Raw genomic sequence first — 22,673 nt, forward strand, 5'->3', positions numbered from 1 at the left:
CCGCCATCGCCGCCTCAGACTTCAGAACGAGCGTCGTGCTCAACCACCTGGCGGAGAAGTGGTTCCCGGGCCAGCACGAGCGGGCCCGGGCGGCCGGGCGGCTCGGGGAGCTGCTGCACCAGGGGCGCTACCGGGAGGCCCTGGCCGCCGCCTGCGAGGCGCTGCGAGCAGGTGATCGCGCGGGGATGTGGCGCGGGCCGGGCCGACCCCACCCTCCTGTCCCCGGCGGGCCGGGGACCCCGAGCTCGGCTGCGCTCCGGGGAGGCTTCTTTGCTTCTCCGTGGCCGCTTGGCCTCCGGCGCGTCGGGGCTCGGGGTGCTCTGGGGTGCGGGAGGGGGCGGCGCCCCGGGGTGCTTCGGTCACAGTGGGGATCGCCCGGGGAGCCGACTGTGACGCGGCGCCGGGAGGGGCGCGCGGGCGCGGGGTTCCCTCGGCTACGGGCCGGCGCGGGCGCGCGCGCGCGTGGCGCGGAGCGGGTGACCGGGACCCGGCCGCCCGGGCGCGGGATGGGGTGGGGGCCCCGCGAGCCCGAGCGGCCGCCGCTTCCTGCTGCGCTCTTTCCGGTAATTGGCTCTCGGGCCAGGCGAGGATGGGAGCCCCTGCGAGGCCAGGCGGGCGACGTTTACCTTCGTCTCTCGCTAAAGTCACCGGGACAATTGGAAGCCGCGGGAGGGCGGAATTGCATAAGCTGGGGGTGGGGGGCGTTGTGTAACGGGTGACGTCCGGAGGGCGTGGCGGGAGCCAGGCCGGCACCCAGCACCCGGGGGCCCCCGCTGCCGCCGGCTCAGGGCGGGTGGCAGAGCTGCCCAAGGTGGTCAACTTTTCCCAGAAGATGCTTGCAGAATTGCTTCCCCTTGGAAGTTTCCGCCTGCCTATTTTAAATCGTGCTTATTTCATATATACATAGGTACTTATTTTGGACTACACCTAGTATGGGAGAGCTGTAGCGGCAGTCTCCGATCCAGAGTTCATTACCACGCTTGTTTTAGCCTTTCCACTCATGATCGAGCTGTGGTTTAAAGGCTTCGTGGGTCTTTACTCTGTTGGGTTTTCCAGGAAGCAGCTTCAGCCTCTTAAGCTAGGTTAGCACTTTCTTAAGCTGGTTTTAGGCTAGGAAAGGGAGCAAGGACAGACTTCTCTTACGTAAGATGAAGAGTTGTTCTTTAAATCGGTAGTTTTCTTCCGGAAGGATTTTGCCTCGCCTCTCTCAGGGGACATTATCTAGAGCAAATCTGGCAATATCTGGAGACATTCTTGCTTGCCATCCCTTGTGGGGGTGGTGCTGGTACCGACATCTAGTGGGAGAGGACAGGGATGCCCAGGACAGCCTCCCACAACAAAGAATTATCAGGCCCTGAATGTCAGTCGTGTCACGATTGATATACCTTGTGTTAAGCATACTTCAAGATTTAAGTGTCTGTATGTTAGCATGAGTTAATAGTTGGGGGAATAATTCCCAAGAGAACATCTCTAAAATGTAAACGGGTTTACGTATTAGGTAAATTTATAAATTATGTAGCTTAAAGTATCATCTTGTGGGTCTCTTACCCTAAGTGCTTAGTCATATTGAACTAGTGGCAATATCTTGAGTTATTTAATACCTTCGGGGTTCAAAATACAAACCCAGCATGTTTTCATATTCTTTCAGTGTCCTTATAAGTAGGTAGTTATAAAATAGAATCACTAGACCCAGAACAAAAGAAAATTGTGGAATACAGAATTCTGATACATAGGACTGTCTCTCAGTGGAATAAAGTTAAGAGAGGAGAAGCTGGACCTGGTTGTACAAACCACCCTAGTAAGTGGCACTGCTCTTGTTTTTAAAATGAGGAAGCAAAGCCAGGCAGTGAGTCACACAGCTAGCTGGTGGAAGAGGCGGCACTGTATCCTCCACATCTCCTAAATGTTGGTCTGAAGTTCATCCTGCCTCCTAACTCATCCAGGGAAACGTGGAATACACATTTCTAAAGAAGTTGTTTTATCCCTAAGTATAAAACAGAGGGTGAAACAAATCAATAGCACTTTTCCGTGTTAACTACTACTGACTTAGTGCTTTGACTTTCTTAAATTAGGTGCTTCTTAGGAATTCAGGTCCTGGTCCATGGAAGAACAGTGAGCACATTTATTAATTAAAGTCTAGCTTAATAATCTATGACCAGTATTTTAATTAAGGGAAATTCTGGACTTTGGATAGAATACATTATTTTTAACAGGATAGGGCTCTGAAAGATCTACGTTTTCTCCTTTTTTTCAAATTGCATAGACTGTACAGTGGAATTTTGCCCCTTAATCCTACTTTTGCAGGACTAGAATCCAGGTCTTCTTTTACCTATTTATTTATTTATCATTTTTAGATCTTTCAAAAATCATTTACTTTCTAGTTGAAAATGTCTGGATGGTACTAATGAGAATAAGTATTTTTATCTTTTGAATTCTTAGTATGAAGTAAAAGAAAGAAGCTACAAAATTGTTAGTAAAGGACAAATTATAAGTATCCCATAATTTAGGGGTGAATATAAAAATATTCGCTAGTAGAAGCAATCTATTTGTCCAGTTGCTAAGCTTTAACTTCTTTGGAGTTGGCAAATTAGCTAGGTAGGCCTTTGAAATATATTTATATAACTGTACAGTTATAGTTATTGGTGATACTGTCATTGTTGATAATGAAAAAGATCTTCACTATAATATTTTTATATAATGCTTATAATGAAAGAATTAAATAGTATTAACAAGAAAAAAATAATCTAGTCTGCAGTTAGCCCACACACATCCAAACTTATCCCTGCCAGCAGCAAAGGAAAGCTTGCAAACCTTTGCCAAAATCAGAAGTTTCCCATTGAGATTACATAAGTTTCTGTTGAATTGAAATATATTTAGATAACATTTAATCCATTGATCTTTTGGTATTAACTCTCAGATGTTTCATAACTTTCTTTTTGGTAGTCAGGGATATTATGTAAAAGTCTTTGCTGCATTCAGTCTTTATTCTTGAGTCTATTGAAATGACCCCTCGGTGCTATACTGTCCTCTTTTTATTTTTAATGGTTTTTACATTGATTGACTTGCCTCCTTCCTGTGTTCACCCCTCCCACAAAAGAAAATAACAGAACAGCACAATTTACAGTTTGAGCTGGCTTTAAATAAGGTCAGAAGAGGCAAGGACATTTTACTTAAAATAGGTGTGGAAAGAAAATTTTGTCTTTAATGTTAATGATAAAATATTTGTCTCTTATCTGTTATTTTTACATTCTTATTATCATTTCGTCTTTACAGAGACTCTCATGGAGAATTATTATCCTCAGAAGGAAACTGAGGCACCGAGAGAGAGAGTGAGGTGTGGCGTAGGGATTAAAGCTCGGCCTGCTGCAAGCCCAGCACCAGAGTGTGACTCCCTGCACAGACCTCTACTCACTCTGTGACTTTGGACATGGTGTTTGACCTCTCTGTGTTTTGGTTTCCTTATCCGAAAAATGAGAATGTCTCTACTTCATAGAGTTGTTGTGAGAATTAAATGAGCCAAAACGTGCTAAATGCTTTAAATGGCGCAGAACACAGCATAAATGCCCAGGAAATATTAATTAAAAGATTTTTAAAATGTAAAAGTTGTGTTATGGCTAGAAGATGATTTAGCTGCAATGGAAATATAAACCTTATGATTTCAGGTCCTATTCTGTTCTGTCTACTCCCTGAATAATATTAGCAGAGTAGAGGTTAAATACTGTTTCTAGGTTACTTATGTTAATTAGTAGTAACATTTTAGTATAGATCAATAAAACATAGATCCTATAAGGCTTTAGTTATAAAAATATTACTCCAAGTACAGTCAAATTCTAAATATACTTAAATTGTAAAGGGTTTTAAGTATCTTTAAGAACTCTAGATAGAAATGAAGATATTTGAATTTAATCAAAAAGTCATTTCGGGGCTGCGCCTGTGGCTCAGAGAAGTAGGGCGCTGGCCCCATATGCCAGAGGTAGCAGGTTCAAACCCAGCCCCGGGCAAGAAAAATTGCAAAAAAAAAAAAAAAAAAATGTAATTTCACCTTATCTGTGGTTTTGCTTTCCACAGTTTCAGTTACCTACACTAAGATGTTTTGAGTGAGAGGCGATATTCACATAACTTTGACTATAGGACATTGTTGTGATTGTTCTTTTTTTATTATTCTTACTCTCTCACTAGGCCTAGTTTATAAATTACACTTCTATCATAGATATGTGTATATGGGGAAAAAAACAACATACATACAGGGCTTGGTACTGTCCTTGGTTTCAGGCATCCATGGGGTCTTGGGATGTACCCCCCTTGGATAAAGGGAGGGCCACTTTGACTTAATTCAGTCCTTACCGTGCAGACGACTTGCTATAGTAACATTGACCTTTACAACGTGCTTTATAGTTCACAAACTATTTTGTCTTTCTTTATCTTACTCCTTACAAAAGATCAGGTGAGATGGGAGAACACACCTTAGTAGTATCCCTAATTCATAGATTGAAGAAAAAAATCCTCAAGAATTTACGGAGCTTTCTTAAGGCGTGTAAGTGGCCATGTCATCACTGAAAGCAGAAATCAGATATATAGATACCGCTTGTAAACACGACATTATTTCAACCTTTAGTTTTATAGAAAACATAAATCATTAAGCATTCTGGCTGTTCGTTCAGTAAATATTTATTGAGTACCTGCTGTCTACAAGGCATTATATTAGATGCTGGAAATACAGAAGTGAGCAAAGTCCCTTAGAATGTTTGTGTTTTTCATAATTGCAACAAATTGATTTACTAAAAATCTCCAGGAAATAGAATCTATTGCTCAGTTGACTTTTAATTGAGACTATGTATGGTATATCTCTGATTTTTTTCCTTTAATTCAGGTCCTTGAAGGATTTTTGCTGGCATATTCCTATTTATGTAGAAGATGGAAAAAACTGATTATATAAGGAACTACAAAATGCCCTGCTTTAAATGCACAATTTTTGTGTTTGTACCTGCTTTTTATTCATCAAATAATGCAAAATCTACCAAAATTGAGTTATATCAGATTTCTAGTTGTATATTAGCTTTTTATTCATTCAGACTCATTTTTTTTTTCCTTTTTAGTGGAAAAACTCTGAGAGGCTTGGAGAAACTCAAGTCAAATTTTAGATGAATTTGTGTAGTGTTCTGCCTTTTTCCCTACAAAAGTAGTTTTCCAAATTGGAATTATGTTCTATTATAGACAACGAGTGACTTAAGAGAACTCTAAGAGGCAAGACAGAAGCTTCTGTTCAATTTGTTCCTTTTTCTTTGGTAAGACAGTGTCAGTCTGTTGCTTCCCCCCCCTTCCCTGGCCCACTTTCGTACTGCCTGTTGTTCAGCCTGTACTCCTGATTCCTGAAACTGTTCCTCATCTAGGCTAAGATTTATGTGGGTAAAAGAGAAGATAGGAAGTACTCCTCTGTAGTTGGATCAGAGCTTATTTAATTTCTTCATCAGCTTGTTTTGAGATGCTTTGTCATGTTCTCAGCCACAATCATTATCAGTTGAGCACCTGCATGCCAGGCGGTGTTAACTGTGTTAAGTGTGAAACAGGCGTCATCTTATTCGTTCCTTACAACAGTTAGAAGATGTAGGCATTTTATAGGTGAGGAGACTCAGGATCGAAAAGATAAATTGCCCAAAGGGAATGTGAACTCAGTCTTCTGAATCCAGCATTGAGCTTCTTAGATACTATGTCAGACTACTTTTCCTGGATATTATTAATCATTAGTAACTTATCAATTGCTAGCTTTCAGCTTATCTATGGTAACCAAGTTCTATCATATTGAACTTAGAGTATTGGAAGCGAACACATTTTATATTTTGGTTAGACATTGAACATTTTGATAGCTTGATGTATTCAATGTCAATATAAATCTCAGAAAAAGGCACTCAGAATGAGAAGAAGGATATAAACAGTAACTTTTGTACACAATTCAAATATCTATTTAGTGTATAGTTTTGAAGGTCAAACCATTGGAGAAATTCACATTAATATAATGATTCTGTTTTTAATTTGTATTTTTCTAGTAAACAGAAAAACAGAGCTTGTTGGGAGTATGGAGGAAAGTTCTTACAAAAGGAGGGATAGTAGATTGTATTAAACACTTTGTGTATGTATGATTTTCTACATATTCAACTTTATAGCAGATATTTCTAAGAAAAGAGGCAGGTATATGAGATAGACAGTTGTTTGTTACACGTTTTAAACTAAAAATTTGCAAATGCTTTAATTATAGAGTAGGAAATTTTTAAAATAGATTGTGTAAAATACTTTGGAGCCATTAAAATTCATGTGGGCTAGTATTTGATTACATAAAAACACATGGGTGACATGTTTTTAAAGTATACATTATAAATGTAATCTCCACACATAGAAAAAAACTTTATGGGATGCCATGATTTTGGACTAGCCTTCTGCAGGAGGCCCCAGCAGACCAGATCAAACCAGAATGTCGGTACTAAGTACCACCTAAGCAAACTGAACTTTGAAATGTACAGTTTTGCAAAAAAACAAGAGATTCCAGTCAACCTGAGTCAGTGATATAAGGAAGCCTCTTCTGTTTAACCCTATAGAGGAAGTTTTCAACTTTGAAACGATCCATCCACTTTTTGTCCCGTTTCTACTGTCCTCAGCCCATTTCTGCCTTTAAAGCTAACCTTCCCTGCTAAGCTCATCTGAACACCCATTTGACAGAGTGAAATGCTGCCCATTTCTAGAATCCCAAATAAAAGCCAATTAGAACTTTACATTTGTGGTACTTTCGTCTTTGACAGTGTCAACACTGATTATGGCTTTGTGATGGGAAAAACGTTTTTAGTTATTTCTTCACATTTTTCAAATTTCATGAGTAAGGATCTTGTAACATCTATGATTTGAAAAAGGTTTTCTTGGAGATGGACTAAAGAAACAGCTTTTACACTCTTGTTACCAATCCTGGGTCCCTAAGTATTGGAACAAAGAAAACCGTATCTCTAGAAAACTCTCCAGCCCATGAAATGCTCTGGACAGCTAAAGACTACTTTCTCCAGAGGTGTATCAGAGTTTTAGTTCAATCTTCTTGTTTGCTTAATGACTTACACATAATACTGGGTCTTAGGAAAGAGAGGATGGGAGCATAAATTGAGAAGCTTAAGGGATCAGATTTTAATTAATTTCCTCTAGGTTCAGGAAACATTTATCAAAGCCAGAATCTGAAGATGCAAAGATAGGAAATAATGGAACTCAAAAATAGATTTTAAAATTAAATTACTGTAGTAAATGCTGTCACATACACAGTGACAGAACATAATCGTAACAGCAGACAAATTATGCTTTGGGTATACTAATCCCTGTTCTAAGTATTTTGCACACATTAATTTACTCTCTTGAGTAACCCTGTCAGGTAGATGCTGTTAATATCACAGCACAGAGGTAAACAGCAAGAATGCTGGAGCCAGACTGCCTGCGTTAGGATCTTGTATCTGCCAGTTACTCGCTGTGTGATCTTGGGTTAGCTACTTAAACTCTCTGTGCCCAGTCTTATTTATGACAATGTAGGAAATATGAGATCCATATAGAATTGTTCTAACAATTATAAATCATTCACAATAGTACATAGTAAGTTGTATTTCTTAAGAATAAATTTTGAAAATCCCCTTAATTTTATATCAAAGGACAGGGAAATACAGGGATAATTCATAATTTGCCTCAGGTCACCATTGAGTAAGTAGGAGAGCAGGTGGAACCAAAGGGAAGTATCTTGGAAGGAGATTGGGGAGCTGAGGGCTACTGGGTGCCAGAAAGCCTTCCTCTCCAGCCAAAGAGGAGAAGGGGTGTGTGAGGAATGGTATGGTAAGGGAAGAGCCCATGTGACATAGAATGGTATGCGTGGGACAGTGTGAGGAGGTGGGTATAAGTGGGAAGGAGTTGGTAACAAGAAGTAAGGCTGGAGAGAGGGCAGGACACCGGCATGAAGGAACTTGTATGTTGTAATAAATACTACCTATTTTATCTAGTGGATGGTGAGGCTGTAGGTTGTGCAGAGCTGGAAGCAGGGAGGTCACTTAGCAAGCTATTGTGCTAGTGCTGAGATCTGGGGAGCCTAATGCCCTAGGGGAACTAGCCGTACAGGGGGAAAAAATAGAGAACTATCATAGGAAGTGATACTGACAAAGTTAAGGCTGACTCCAAGGTGGAAAGTCAGTGAGTCACTGATAGAGAGAAAACACCTTTTTTGGTGAAGAACATGCAGACTTTGAGGAGAAGAGCAGGCAGGTGGAAATTTGATGGATCTAAGGTTAAGGTGAAAAATCAAGATTGAAGATAAAGACCAAGGAGTTAAATCAGGGGGCAGAACCAGCAGATCTGCCCTTGGTTCTGGTAGACATGGAAACAAGACCAGGGGTATTAAGTGCTTTAGAATGAGATCACAGAGTTAAGTACCATAATCAGACTCAGTACAATTAGCTCAAAGCACCAGAGGCAGGATCTTCCTGGTGGCTTGTACAGGGAGGTGACTTGTTTCCTCCACTGTCCCCAAGGTCAGGTAAAGAGCATACTGTAAATATTTCTTAACTCTTTCAAACTCACGTTAATGATACAGCCGTGACTGCTGTTTTTCAGTTGCCTTTCTGGAAAGCTGACGCGGAGGGCAGACATTCTGTAAGCTTTGGTTTATCCAGAGGCCCTTAATTAGGACATTTGGCTCTTTTTCGGAATTAAGAAGGATTTGCAGTAATAAGTGGAATGGCCCTAATCTCTTTAAAAAAGTATCAAAAGTTTAAATTCGCCTTATAAAGTTATTTCTTTTTTTTTTTCCCAGTAAAGTCATTTAAAGCAATTATTCTATTGGCTGAATTGTCAGTAAGCACATCATCTACCAAGAATTGGAGAACAAGGGTCTTAAAATCTAGCTCTTTTTAGGATATACATCTTCTCTGCTTGCCACAATGCACAGTAACATTGTAAGACCCCCCTGGTGGGGAATCTTCATAGCTGAAAATTTTCAGTGTGGAAAAGAAAAGGGATACAGTCTTTTCTTGAGAAATTTTACAGATTGGTTTTTGTTGAAGATACTGGTAAGTCTTGTTAGGAACGCCTGATTCTTGATTGATTAATCATCCTGAGCTTTTAATTTCTATGTGTTTTTGTCCAGAGAGAATGATTTTCAATTATAGTCCTTGAAGAAACAGACCGAGTATTCTAGACTTACATTTTTTTAGGAAGTAAAAAATATTTTTCTAAAATACTAATTTCATTCTTCTTCAGAAATGTTCATTGAAACAGAATTGTGGGAACAATATAATTCCAGTTATTGAATACCGGTAACTGAAAGAACCTGTCTCATTTAATTGTTCAAGTTATCTGTACAAGAAAAGTAATCATTTCGAAATTAGAGTAAACCAGGAGCTATTGATGAATTTTATGAAATTTTATTTGGAGGCAATGAAGTCTTTAGGCCCTTCTCACAGTGAGTGCCTTATTTTATGTTTTTGAAGCCTTCAAAGATGAATACTTTTTAAAAAGAGTCATATCATGTATAGTTATGCTGAAAATTAATTTCTTGCTTTAGAAGTATGGTTTTAGAACCTGTGTACCTGCAATAATTGATTACATTAATATAAATGAACCAGCTAACTGTCTGAATTCTGAATGCCATGTATTAATAACTTGGTTTCTCAAGCGCAGATGTAGATAGTGAAATTAACCTCAAAGCCTTTTTTCTCAGGAGTACTTGAAATATATATTCTTAACCTGTCACCCTTGGTAGAGTGCTTTGGCATCATAGCTCACAGCAACCTCAGATTCTCGGGCTTAAGCGATTCCCTTGACTCAGCCTCCCAAGTAGCTGGCACTACAGGCACCCACCACAAACCCTGGCTGTTTTTTTTTTGTTGTTGTTGTTCCAGTTGTTATTGTTGTTCAGCCGGCATGGGCCAGGCTCAAACCCGCCAGCCTCAGTGCATGTGGCCAGCATGGTAACCACTATGCTACAGATGCTGAGCCGAAATTAAATATATTTTGAATCAGGCTAATGCTGTTCTTGCTAGTGGCAGTAATTACAAATTTGACCTCTTAAAACCTATTCTTATCAACCTATTTCCTCCAGAGTCAGGACCACTGACACCCTCGTCAGGGTGATCCTTGGTCAGTCTCTTGGCACTATGGGAATTCTACATGGAATATTAATAGTTGCACATATGGTGATTTATGAATGAAGATTAGAAAATCGGGCATAAAAATAAGATTTATTACACAAAGGCGAATCTTCTGTATATCTCAGACATATGCAGTTAAAATCCATATAGACTGTGCTTTTAAAAACTACTAGTTTTCTTGGGGATGATTATTCATATTATAAAATTATTTCCTGTATTCTTAAAAATAATAATTTTCTCCACTAAAATGATCTACTTACAATGATTTGATATAATAACCAGCTAAGAGTCAACATGGACATGGAGTTGCACCTACACTTCATGAATTTAGCTTATTGGCTATTGATTCTAGAGTAACTAAGTCATTTCTCAATCTAGTGGGATGATTATATAATAATATTTTTTAAATAATCATATCCTTATGAAATATTTATTTCAGAGCCAAGGGATTTGATTCTGAAAATTTACAGAGCGGAATCATATGCTGGTCTCCAAGAGTTTAAAGCAGCCATAGAAGATTTGAATGCTGTTCTCTTTCAACTTCCAGATTGGCCTGAGGTAAAGTGACTATTTTATATTTGCATAAATTTTGAAATTTTGACTGTAGGGAATGTTCATTCAATTACGGTTACAAGTTTTAACAGAATGTATGATTAACTCTAAATAAAATACCTGGTGTCCTAGAAATCTAGGTTCAGTATTTTGCATGGATGAGTGTGTTACATCGATTATTACAGGACAGTTTTGTAAATTATGAGAAACTTGTTTCATAAGGAACAAAGAATTCGTGGCACAGGAAAAAAAAAGGATAGTATTGCATATAATTTCTGCAAAGAAATACGACTTGCCGTCTATTGTGAAGATGGATTCAAACGATGTCACTGAAGGAGGTTTATTAATAGAAACAAAATAGGCATTGGGGGTTGGAAGATTGTTTGAAGCATTATAATGGCAACTGAGTGATTAGGCAGTGACTTAATACAGAAGCGGGAAGCCAAGGAGGTTGCCTCACCCATACAGTTTTAATAGACTTGAAGGAAGTCCAGGAGTTCTAGATCAGCGTGAGCAACACAGTGAGACCCTGTCTCTACAAAAAAATAGAAAAATTAGCTGGGCATCATGTCACATGCCTGCAGTCCTAGCTACTCGGGAGACTAAGGCAAGAGGATTGCTTGAGCCCAGGAGTTTGAGGTTGCAGTGAGTTATGATTGTGCCACAGCACTCTCTGTAGAGTGAAAAAAGAAAAAAGACTTGAGTAATATGTATTACACATAGTGAGTTTGTTAATTATCCTTTTATCAAATTGCCAAGGCAAGTGAATCTGTCTGTCATATGTGTTCTTTAAGATAGAAGTTACCTTTTTTGTGACTTTTTCCCCTCCATTTAAAACCAGGCCTTTGAGGACAATGTACAAGTTTGGACAGTTAAGTTTGAGAACTCGTCCTAGAAAAAGTCCTACATCCCTCATTGCTGAGTATCATTATGGTCCCCTTCAAAATACCTGACTTGGCAACCTACACCAAGCACCTAGTCCACCCTTCAAAGCAATTTTGGAACTCTTTTTCTGGAGTGGCTATCAGAGCTGCCATTGTATAAGGTCTGACAGTTAAGTTCACAAGCTCTTCCTAGAAAAAGTGCTTTGAAGGGTGGAGTAGGCTCTGGCATTGGTACACAGCTTTCCAGGGGAGCACTTCAAAGGTGACCATAGTGATATTCAACAGTGAGGTACATTGCGCTTTTTCTAGGATGAGTTTGCAAACTTAATTGTCCAACCTCATAGTAAGGATGCTCTAAAAAATTAGAAGTTAATTAGGGAAATGATATAAAATTCTGGTTTATATCAGAATGACTGGCATGACTGGTTATCACAGAACAAATGTATATTAAGAATAAGAGGGCAGTGGTCAATATGAATACCTTTAAAACTTCCAAAGGAAAGAACTCTCCAGATTTATCACTGAGGCGGTATGATAAGAGAATTGGTTTTCCTCGGTCATTTGGTAGCTAAAAAGTTGTTTGAGTAGAACATTCTTTAGGCTTCTCTGATGTGATTTAATAGATAGGTTCTTAACGTTTTTTTGGTGGACTGACTCGCAGATTAAATTTTTGGTTTATTAGTGATAATTAATAGGGTTCCAGTTCTAATTATTGTTACAGAACTTGCTTAACTCATATCATGAAAGAGAAAAATAAAAGGCAACATAAGGATTAATGAAAACAAGTACTTTCTTAAGAAATAGCCTGGGCGGCTTGGCGCCTATAACACAGTGGTTATGGTGCCAACCACATGCTCTGGGGTTGGCAGGTTTGAACCGGACCTGGGCCAGCTAAACAACAATGACAACTGCAACAATAACAACAAAAATAGCCAGGCGTTGTGGTGGGTGCCTGTAAGTCTCAGCTACATGAGAGGCTGAGGGAAGAGAATTGCATAAGCCCAAGAGTTTGAGGTTGCTGTGAGCTGTGATGCGATAGCACTCTACTGAGGGCAACAAAGTGAGACTCTGTCTCAAAAAAAAAAAAAAAAAGAAAAAAGAAATAGCACAGGCAAATATACATTTTTAATAACTTGAAAGATGTTTGCCATATTGTCCTGATCTAAGAAATAGAGATTTTTCACACTTTAATGTTTTTTTTTTGTCTTGATGCATCTTAAAGTCAGCATAACTTTTCATATTATTTCCTTTTTTCCTTAAACAGCTGTTATTATATCAATAATATTTAACTCAGTAGTTTCTTTGTTTTTGTTTTGTTTTGTTTTTGGCCGAGGCCGGGTTTGAACCCGCCACCTCTGGGTTTGAACCCACCTCCTCCTTTGAGCCACAGGCGCTGCCTATCAGTAGTTTCTTAAAAGTGGGGAACGTGGTCTTTCTGGTGTTGCCAAGCTCTGACTTGCTGTGGAGCTTTAGTCTGATCATTGTCTGCGTCTCAGTTTCTCACTTAGTATCTCTCCGGAATGGTGCATGGGTACATGCCTTTAAAAGGTCTCGGCCTCCTCAGGATCATTCAGAGTTTCCAAATTTGCATTTCTGAGCAGACTACTTTTTTTCGCAGCTTGATAATGATGTTTTAAAAACAGTTTTATCCTAGGAATCCCCAACAATAAAGAAAAAAAGAAATCAGTTTTATCCCTGAAGGTTTTATACATGTGCTTTTATTGCAGGTCTACTACAGGAAAGGAAAAGTGCTCCATGATGCTGGTTTTCTAGGTGATGCCTTACAACTCTTTCTTCAGTGCTTAGCCCTTGATGAAGATTTTGCACCGGCAAAGCTGCAAGTAGAAAAGGTAATCAGTTGACCAACTATTTGGTTATAGGCAGGGCAAAAAAAAAAAGCTAAGTGGAAAGTTGGAGTAACAGTGTAAGAAGTGAATAAGTCTAAGAACAATTGGACAGGTGGCTTTCAGGTTAGTATACTTCACACATTGAGTTCTCAGAGAAATCAAAACATTTCGTTCACAGATATTTCAATCCCAGTTTGAGTTCCCCAATCGTTTGTTCAGTCCAAGACAAACTGATGGTCCTTAATCAGACCTTGCTGTCCTGGTGTGTCTGCTCAGGGGCCTCACCAGCCTGTGTTTTGCCTACACTTCTTACTTTCCCATGATTGCCAGGACTGTTGCCCCCGTCAATTTCTTTTGCTTTATTTTTCTTGATACTCCATATAAACACTGCTTTCCAAAATTAGTTCCACTATGGTATGTTAGGTGTTAAGTACCCAAAAAAAGGGCGGGGGGGGGGGGGAGAGTTTTCTGACCACAGGACTTTGGGAAACATTGGGTTAAAACAAGTTCAACAGGTTTCTTCAGAACTTGACAGAGTTTTTGATTTGCCAGCATGAAAAAAAAAATAGCATTCAGTTCTTGTCAAAAGTCAGACTTATTCATGGGGTATCCGGAAAGAGTAGGGTCATTGAAAAATTCTTTGGAAAAATCTATCGTAGTACATATTTAGGCTCCCAGTCATTGTTCTCTCCGCAGTTTCCTGAGAACATGCCACCTTATTAATCCTTGGGTGGTGCTTCCTGTGGGATGCATGTTAAACACACAGACTCTTGGGCCTCATTGACCACAGCTCTTTGGAATCACAGTCTCTGAAATCGAGACAATAGTTTTTCAAGCCTCTGGGGAGATGTTTATGTACCCTGAAGTAAGAGAACTTTGAAATTTTTCATGATCTTAACTCCCGTTAAGAATATGGCTAGCATTGTCACATTTCCTAAGAGGTCTGTTTACATGTACGTTCTGGTCTGCTAATTAAGAAAAAACTGTTTGCTTTTGTCTCTTGTCTGACTATTCTTTGTGTATTGTATTAGTGTTACCACCCTGGTGAGACTGCAGACTTTTTAAATGCATGTAATTTTGCATTTTTCTTGCTGCTGTACATTCTTACATGTCTGTAACTGTTTATAGGGGAATATGGTCAGGTGAATGCAAAACAAATGATGCTTTAAAATACTTAATTTGGCTTGGCGCCTGTGGCTCAAGTGGCTAAGGCGCCAGCCACATACACCTAAAGTGGCGGGTTCGAATCCAGCCCGGGCCGCCAAACAACAATGATGGCTGCAACCAGAAAAAATAGCCAGGTGTTGTGGCGCGTGCCGGTGGTCCCAGCTACTTGGGAGGCTGAGGCAGGAGACTTGCTTGAGCCCAGGAGTTGGAGGTTGCTGTGAGCTATGGTGCCATGCCATGGCACTCTGCCCAGGGGGACAGCTTGAGGCTCTGTCTCAAAAAAAAAAAAAATAAAATAAAATAAAACAAAATAACTTAATTCTCCCCCAATATTCTTTTTTGTAAATGGTAGTGTAATTTCCATAAAATAAAATGCATGGATTTTACAGTTCAGTGAGTTTTAAAAAAGAATATACCCATGTAACAGCATACCAATTAAAACAGAGAATATTTCTATCATGCTGGAAAGTTCCTTCATCTTCCTTCAGTAAATCCAGCACCTGCTCCTAGAGACATTACATTTCAGATTTCTGTGCCCATAGAGTAGGGTTGCTTAGTCTAGAACTTCATGTCAGTGGGCTCAGACAGCATCTACTCTTTTGTGTCTTTTTTTTCTCGTTGTTCAACATAAAATTTCTGTGATACATCCAGTAATTTTTTCCTTAATTATTATTGACTATTCTTTTATATGACTATACAGCAATTTATGATATTCAGTTAGTAGTGATTTTCATTTGAATTCTTTGTAATTTTTTTTTTTTATTGTTAATGTGTAAAGCTGCTGTGAACGTTCTTATACAAGTCATTTTGTGAACCTATGTTTTTACACCTTCTTGGCAAATAACTTGGAGTGCAATTGCTGGGCCCAAGGGTCCAAGGGTAGATGTGTGTTTAATACACTTTTTTAAATCAGAGGAAATGGAACTGTGTATATAAATTTGAGCACCTACCAGAGATACACATTTTTATTTCCATTGTATATATTTCTGTATAATGATTTGTTGTAAATTAGAGTAGAAACTCTGTAAGTTGACCACCCAAGAGACTAACAAACTTGTCAACATATGGAGGTTGTCGGCGTTAAGGAACTGAGACTGGTGTACTGATAACATACGTCTGGTGTGTGTGTCCATTTTATGAAAATTAGGTCAACAAAAGGAGGTGGTCAGCTATGGAAGTTCTCCGATATCCCAATTTTTGTGCAATTTGGCAGATAGTACAGCTGAAAAACTGAATCTCCAAATATGACTTTAAAAAATATTACTGAGCATATAAAGCTTGACAAGCAAAAAAGTTAGAATCCTTATCAGTTTTTTCTAGCCAGGTCCTTCCCCTACTTAACCCACCCTGTTTCTTTGAGAGTGTTAGGGATGTGCCCAGTGTAAACCTCAAGAAATGTTATTCTGCACCTGCCTCCTAGTTTAACTCCAGCTCATTATAGGGGCACCGCCGTTTACTGCTCCCAGCCAAGCGCTGGGCGGTAACTGCCCCCCACAGGTTAGGTGTCAGTCAGAGGCTAAATTCAGTGTCAATACAGGACGTTTCTGCTTTCCGTAGTTAGAGGGCCAAGTTCTTTATTTCACATACATACTCCAAATCTCACCTTAAAATACATCAATGTGAACCATGTGCTGCTTTAACAGGATTGGGTCCATTAATATTCAGAAATAAATTTTTTATACTTAAGATCTTTTCTTTCTATAATCCTTATACTAAAAGGTCAACTTTTACCCTGAGTCTAACCATCCCCGTGCCTTCCTTTTAAAGTTTTGAATTTTTTTTTTTAGGTGATTTGACCTCGTGGGGCACACCTTGGTTTTGCGAGACTTTTTAACTCAGCTTGTTCCTGTCTCCATTAAAAATAGTGTCTGCTACAAGCTTTCTAAAATTTCTTACATAGTGAATAAATTCATATTAACATTAAATTCTCCTTAGCCAAATATTTTATACTTTCCATCATTTTCAATACTTCTCTTACAGATTTTATGTGATTTGTTATCACCTGAAAACTTAAAAGAAGGCCTGAAGGAATCATCCTGGAGTTCATTACCATGTGTTAAAAACAAACCGTTTGGTTTTCCTTCAGTAATGGAAGTGTCTCCCCCTCCGGTTGAGCTTAGCCCAAAGCAGGTAAGGAATGAGAAGAGATTCTCAGGGTTTCGCGTATGTATTTCTTTATAAGTTAAGATCTTCACTTTCAGCCAGGCGTGTTGGCTCACTCTTATAATCCCATTACTTGTAGAGGCCTAGGTGGGAGGCTCACTTGAGCCCAGGAGTTTTAGATCAGCCTGGGGAACGTAGCAAGACCCTTGTCTCTGTAAAAAATTAGCTGGGTACAGTGGCATGAACCTATAGTCCTGGCTACTCAGGAGGCTGAGGCAAGAAGATTGCTTGGGCCCCGGAGTTCAAGGGTGCAGTGAGCTATGATCATGCTAATATATGCCAACCTAGGTGACAGAGCAAGACTTCATTTCTGTCATTTTTTTTTTTTTGAGACAGAGTCTCACTCTGTTGCCCTTGGTAGAGTGCTATGGCGTCACAGCTCACAGCAACCTCAAACTCTTGGGCTTAAGCAATTCTCTTGCCTCGGCCTCCCCAGTAACTGGGACTACAGGCACCGGCCACAACGCCCATCTATTTTTGTTGTTGTTGTTGCAGTTGTCATTGTTTTAGCTGGCCCAGGACAGGTTCAAACATGCCAGCCTCGATGTCTGTGGCTGGTACCCTACCTACTGAGCTACAAACACTGTCCTTTTTGACACAGAGTTTCACTTTGTCACCTTCAGGAGAGTGCCATGGCTCACAGCTCACAGCAATCTCAAACTCTTGGGCTTAAGTGATTCTCTTACCTTACCCTCCCAAGCACCTGGGACTACAGCGCCTGCCACAATGCCAGGCTGTTTTTTTTTGTTATTGTTGCAGTTGTCGCTGTTTAGCTGGCCTGAGCCAGGTTCAAACCCACCACCTTCAGTGCATGTGGTCGGCGCCATAACCACTGTGCTACAGGTGCTGAGCAAGACTTCATTTCCTATAAAAAGAAAAAACAAAAGGCTGAGCATGGTGACTCACCCCTGTAAGCCTAGCAGTCTGGGAGGCTAAGGTGAGAGGATCTCTTGAGGTCAGGAGTTCGAGACCAGGCTGAGCAAGAGGGACACCTTGTCTCTACTAAAAATAGAAAAATCAGCTGGGCATGGGGGCACTACTGGGGAGCCGAGGCAAGAATATTGCTTTAAGTCCAAGAGTTTGAGGTTGCTGTGAGGTAGGATGACACCATGATACTCTACCCAGAGCAACAAAGTAAGACTGTCTCAAAAAACAAGAAAACTTCACTCTCCTAGTTTTGGGTACTAGAACCTAAGGTACTTTTAACCTGTTTAGTTATCTAATAGACTTTGGGCTAACCTGTTTAGTTATATAAATAGGATTTTGTCTATACCCTTTTTTATACTAAAACCTTTTATGTGAAATATTTGCTTATTAATCACAATTTTAGGTAACCTGAATGTCAGAAAAGTTTTAGTTTCTTAGAATAGGTAAACCTTTACATTTATTTTAGTTTTCTTAGGGTAGGAACAACTTTATGACCATAATTGCTCTTAAGCCTCATAATAGTTTTCATACTGCATTGTTTAGGGAATAATGACAAGCAAAAAGTCTATACGCCTTCAGCCTTTATGTATATGTGTGTGTGTGTGTGTGTGTGTGTCTGTAATCTTCTCTCTCTGGTTGGATGGATTCACACATTTGGAACCCATAGATGGAGAGGGTTTACTATACCAGCAAAAAATAATTTACTTGTCGTGGTTTGGGAATTAAGGGTGTATGTTGTTAAGTGAACATTAAAATGAGCTAATGGTCATTTCATTTCACTTTGATTGTTGGCAAAAGGAATAAAGCATAGTCATGAATGATAGTTACCTTACTTTTTGTTCATTGTATTTTTGTAGAGTGAAGAAATAGCGGAGGTCACTTCAGAGCCTGTCAAAGGAAGCTTAAACCGTGCTCAGTCAGCGCAGTCTATAAATTCAACAGCAGTGCCTGCCAGAGAGGATTGTTTGAAAAGGGTGTCCTCAGAACCTTTACTGTCCATTCAGGAAAAAGGTGTCCTACTGAAAAGAAAGTTGTCTCTTTTAGAACAGGATGTGATTGTAAATGAAGATGGACGAAATAAGCTCAAAAAACAAGGAGGTAAAAATTGTACTGTATTCTTAGATAAAATACATTTATTCATTTGGAATGGCCTTTAAACGTTTTCCTAAAGAGGAAACCCCTGTTTGTTTTAATAGAAACTCCCAATGAGGTCTGTATGTTGTCATTAGCTTATGGTGATATTCCGGAAGAACTAATAGATGTCTCCGATTTTGAGTGTTCTCTCTGCATGAGGTAAGTGTATAAAATTTTATAGAAGATGAATATTTTATATTCATGTAAATAAAATGCAGTGTAGATAAAGGTCATATCAGGCAATATAAAGTAGTAACAGAATGCTGTATTCAAAATCGGAAGACATGAATTTTAGCTTGGGGTTGGCCTTTCACACCTTGAGCAAGTGACTGGATCTCAGTTTTTTTAAATTTAGAACCTGGGGTCAGTATTTGCATAGCCTGTAACCCAGTGTTGTGAGTATCAGGTGGCTTAAGTAGAAAAAGACTCTGGGAAATTATAAAGTACTATGGAAGTTATATATTTAATTATTGAAATGTGCATAAATTGTGGTAGAGTCTGAGGATTTGTGAAGTCAGGAGATCTGGTGCTGGTCACACTTGGCTTATAGCAACTGGATCCCTGACCAAGTCTCTTAGTTCAGAGCTTTTTTCATCTGTGAGGTGAGGGGATTAGACAGGACAATTTCTAAAGTACCTCTGAATCTAACACCATTTTGTAGGAAATTCACAAGTACCATGTTTCAGGAAATTATTTAAAGTAGTATAATCAAATTTTCCATGTTGAATATTACATATAGCATTAGGCCTAATATTTCTTTCGGATTCAACTGTACTATTTATTAGGTTATTCTTTTGTATGAATTTTATATAGTAAGACTTTTATAAACCTATTAAGAGAGCCATTTCTAGGTTGATAATAAAATAGGAATATAAAGGCTATACAAAAGATAATTGGTAATTATTAGTGACATATTTTACATTATTTATTTTGCACGAAGTCTTTGAAATCTGGCGTATTTTACACTTACCGCATTTGTCACCTGAGACTAGCTGCAGGTCAGGTGCCTGTGGCTGTTGTAATAGTGCAGCTCTAGGCCCTTGGCAGGACCCCCTGTTGGTGGAGAACTTTTAAAAGGTGCGGGAGAGTAAGTACAGTTACACTTCAGTGCCCCTCCTTCCTGTCCTCCACTGGGCCCTCCTCCTTCCTTCTGTAACTAGAGATTAAGGCTACGGTTCTATTATCAGGACAACTAACGTGCATCTCGGTTGATTTCAGGTTGTTTTTTGAGCCCGTGACAACCCCTTGTGGACATTCGTTCTGTAAGAATTGTCTTGAGCGTTGTTTAGATCACGCACCATACTGTCCTCTTTGCAAAGAAAGCTTAAAAGAGGTAAGTGTTTACGTCTGTGTTTATTTGCTGGTCTCAAGTTTGGCAGCAGGGTTTGATTTCTGTTCAGCTATGGAAATATGGATGATCATATTCCAAATGAATTACGTTATATGTGCTGAGTGACTAAAAAGGGTAATGTTTTATTATCCATATGCTAATGTTGGAGAAAAGTGAGGCTGGAGAGGCGAGGGACAGAAGATAGATCTTAGAGACCAACCTCTTTGCACTTGATTTTTTTTTAAATAAAAAGAGCATGTTTACCTGGTCAGGTCCAGGTTTAATTTGAGTAATGACAACATTTGGGGAAACCCGAGTGCCCTGCCTCTCCCCAGGCCAGATTCGAGTCCTGGTCTAACTCCCTTAGCATCTAAAGTGATTCCATCCAATGACATTTTCTGCATTGATGGAAATGCTTTATATCTTTGCTGCCTGGTATTGGTCGCCACTAGCTAACAATTCACGGCTAATAAAGCCCTTGAATGTGACTAGTGTGATTGAGAAATTGTATTTAAGATGTTCATGAATTTAAATTTAAATATGTGCATGTAAATAGTGGCTACCACATTGGGCAGTGCAGCTCTAGGAAGTGGTAGACTGGAAAGGAGAGGGCGAGGTCCAGGTTCCCACACCCCTCCTTGTGGAGTCACTGATCATTGCTAGTAGCGTGTGATAGGAAATGGTCAGATCTCAGTGGGCAGCTTCTGTAGCTGACTGGAAGACAGCACCCTCTCCACCATGCTTGAGTGCCTGAGGAGCACCTACGGTGAGACCAGAGCCATTGATTCTGAGAGGCAATGGCAATGATCAGGGAAAGTGATTCTGTCTCTGATAATTGATTGTTTTAAGAAAAACAAAAAAATGTATCTTACAAATATGGACAAAAGTTAACAAAACCATCTCGAATATATGTGGACTTATGTCCTACATAGAAAACTCATCTCAGTATAGATAGCATAATAGCGTATGTGTATTATTGCCATTGACATGTCTCTTATATATATAACAAGCTAGTGTGTAAAACAAAACTACATACAGATGATCAGCAAAGTCAGGAAACATAAGATAAATTTATTCTTAAAGAGTTTGTTAATTTACATTTTCAGCTAATATGCTTAAATGTTTTCAGGTGAAGAACTAAAAACATGCTATTTATCCAGGCTTTCTGGGCACTCTTTAGTTGATTATTATGCTTTTGTTTTTCCAGATTAACCGTTGGATTTATTGCTTTTAAGAAATTCTTTGTCTTAACAAATGCCTGGGGTTTAAAAATATGTATGTTAAGCATATTACTTGAAAATATAACACACTGTTTACAAAATTTTTATCTTATGTATAATTTTGACAATATCCTGTATAATATAATTTAGAAAATCAAAATTTAAGGATGGTGCCTATAGCTCAAAGGAGTAGGGCACTGGCCCCATATACTGGAGCTGTTGGGTTCAAACCCAGCCCTGGCCAAAAATTGCAAAAAAAAAAAAAAAATTATATAATATGAATTTAAAAAATAAGACTATACATTCCACAGTTTAACATTTTTACTACTTGTCATTTTATTTTGCTCATTTTTTCCATTTAAATATATTTTAAAAATATGATTTTATAACATCATAATGGTCCATTGATTTTTTAACATTTCTATGTCGTTGGGTGCATAAGTTCTTTTGTTTTCTTTTTATCTACCAGGCTTTTGTCAACATCACTTAGAATTAATGATCATATGCATTTTGACCCTTTCCTTAGGTTAAATTCCTGGGAGGTGAATTGCTAGATCAAAGGCCATATATTTGTACAGTTCTTACAACCAATTGCTAGATTACCAAGCCCCTTAGAAATATTACACCGATGTAGAAATACTACTGAGTAATGTAAAGTAGGCTACATGTCTCCAAATTTAATTACATGGTTATTAAATTTTCAAACATCTTTATTAATTTAATAAAAAATGGTAATAAGATTGCTCTTATGTCTATTGTTTGATTAATGTTGTGATTGCTTTTATAAAGTTTATCATTTGATTAATTTTATGATAAACTCTTAAGTTATCTATGTACACATATTATCTGCTGAAGGGCACCTCTCTAGACTATAGCCTGGTGGTTCTCAAAGTATGTTCCCTGACCTGCAGCATCCGTGTCACCTGAGAACTTGCTGGGAACATACATACAAATTCTCGGACCCCCTCCAGATTCACCCAATCAGAGACTCTGGAGTGGGGCTCAGCAATCTGCATTTTCACAGGCCCTGATTCATGCTGAAGTTTGAAACCACTTATAGAACCAGTTTCCCAATCTCTCAACATTTTCTAATTTATTCTTCATTGGATAATGACAAAACCCTTGTTTTTGCTGACTCAGATTAAAGGGTGACTTCTCTGTCTCGTGATTGTCGCCCAAGAGCTTTTCCTCACTGCCTTTGTTTCATAAACAGGCATTGAACATTCCTTTATACAAAGTTCTGTGTGTATACTCTGACCTGTTCCCTGGCCCTACACGATTTTTAATTTAATTAC

General features: G+C 39.0%; 1 protein-coding gene across 1 annotated transcript in view; it reads left to right on the forward strand.

The window, feature by feature from the left end:
• Positions 1-22,673, forward strand: part of LONRF1 (LON peptidase N-terminal domain and ring finger 1) — a 37,360-nt gene that overhangs the window by 601 nt on the left and 14,086 nt on the right. The window contains 7 exon segments of the mRNA XM_023517800.1: positions 1-171; positions 10,594-10,712; positions 13,318-13,440; positions 16,585-16,734; positions 18,552-18,792; positions 18,891-18,987; positions 20,047-20,161. The exon segment at positions 1-171 is cut by the window's left edge and continues 76 nt beyond it. Coding sequence (XP_023373568.1) covers positions 1-171; positions 10,594-10,712; positions 13,318-13,440; positions 16,585-16,734; positions 18,552-18,792; positions 18,891-18,987; positions 20,047-20,161 — 1,016 coding nt within the window.

This window comes from Otolemur garnettii, unplaced genomic scaffold (genome assembly GCF_000181295.1).
Source record: "Otolemur garnettii isolate 467f Iridium unplaced genomic scaffold, OtoGar3 scaffold00121, whole genome shotgun sequence".
In the NCBI taxonomy this organism is placed as follows: Eukaryota; Metazoa; Chordata; class Mammalia; order Primates; family Galagidae; genus Otolemur; species Otolemur garnettii.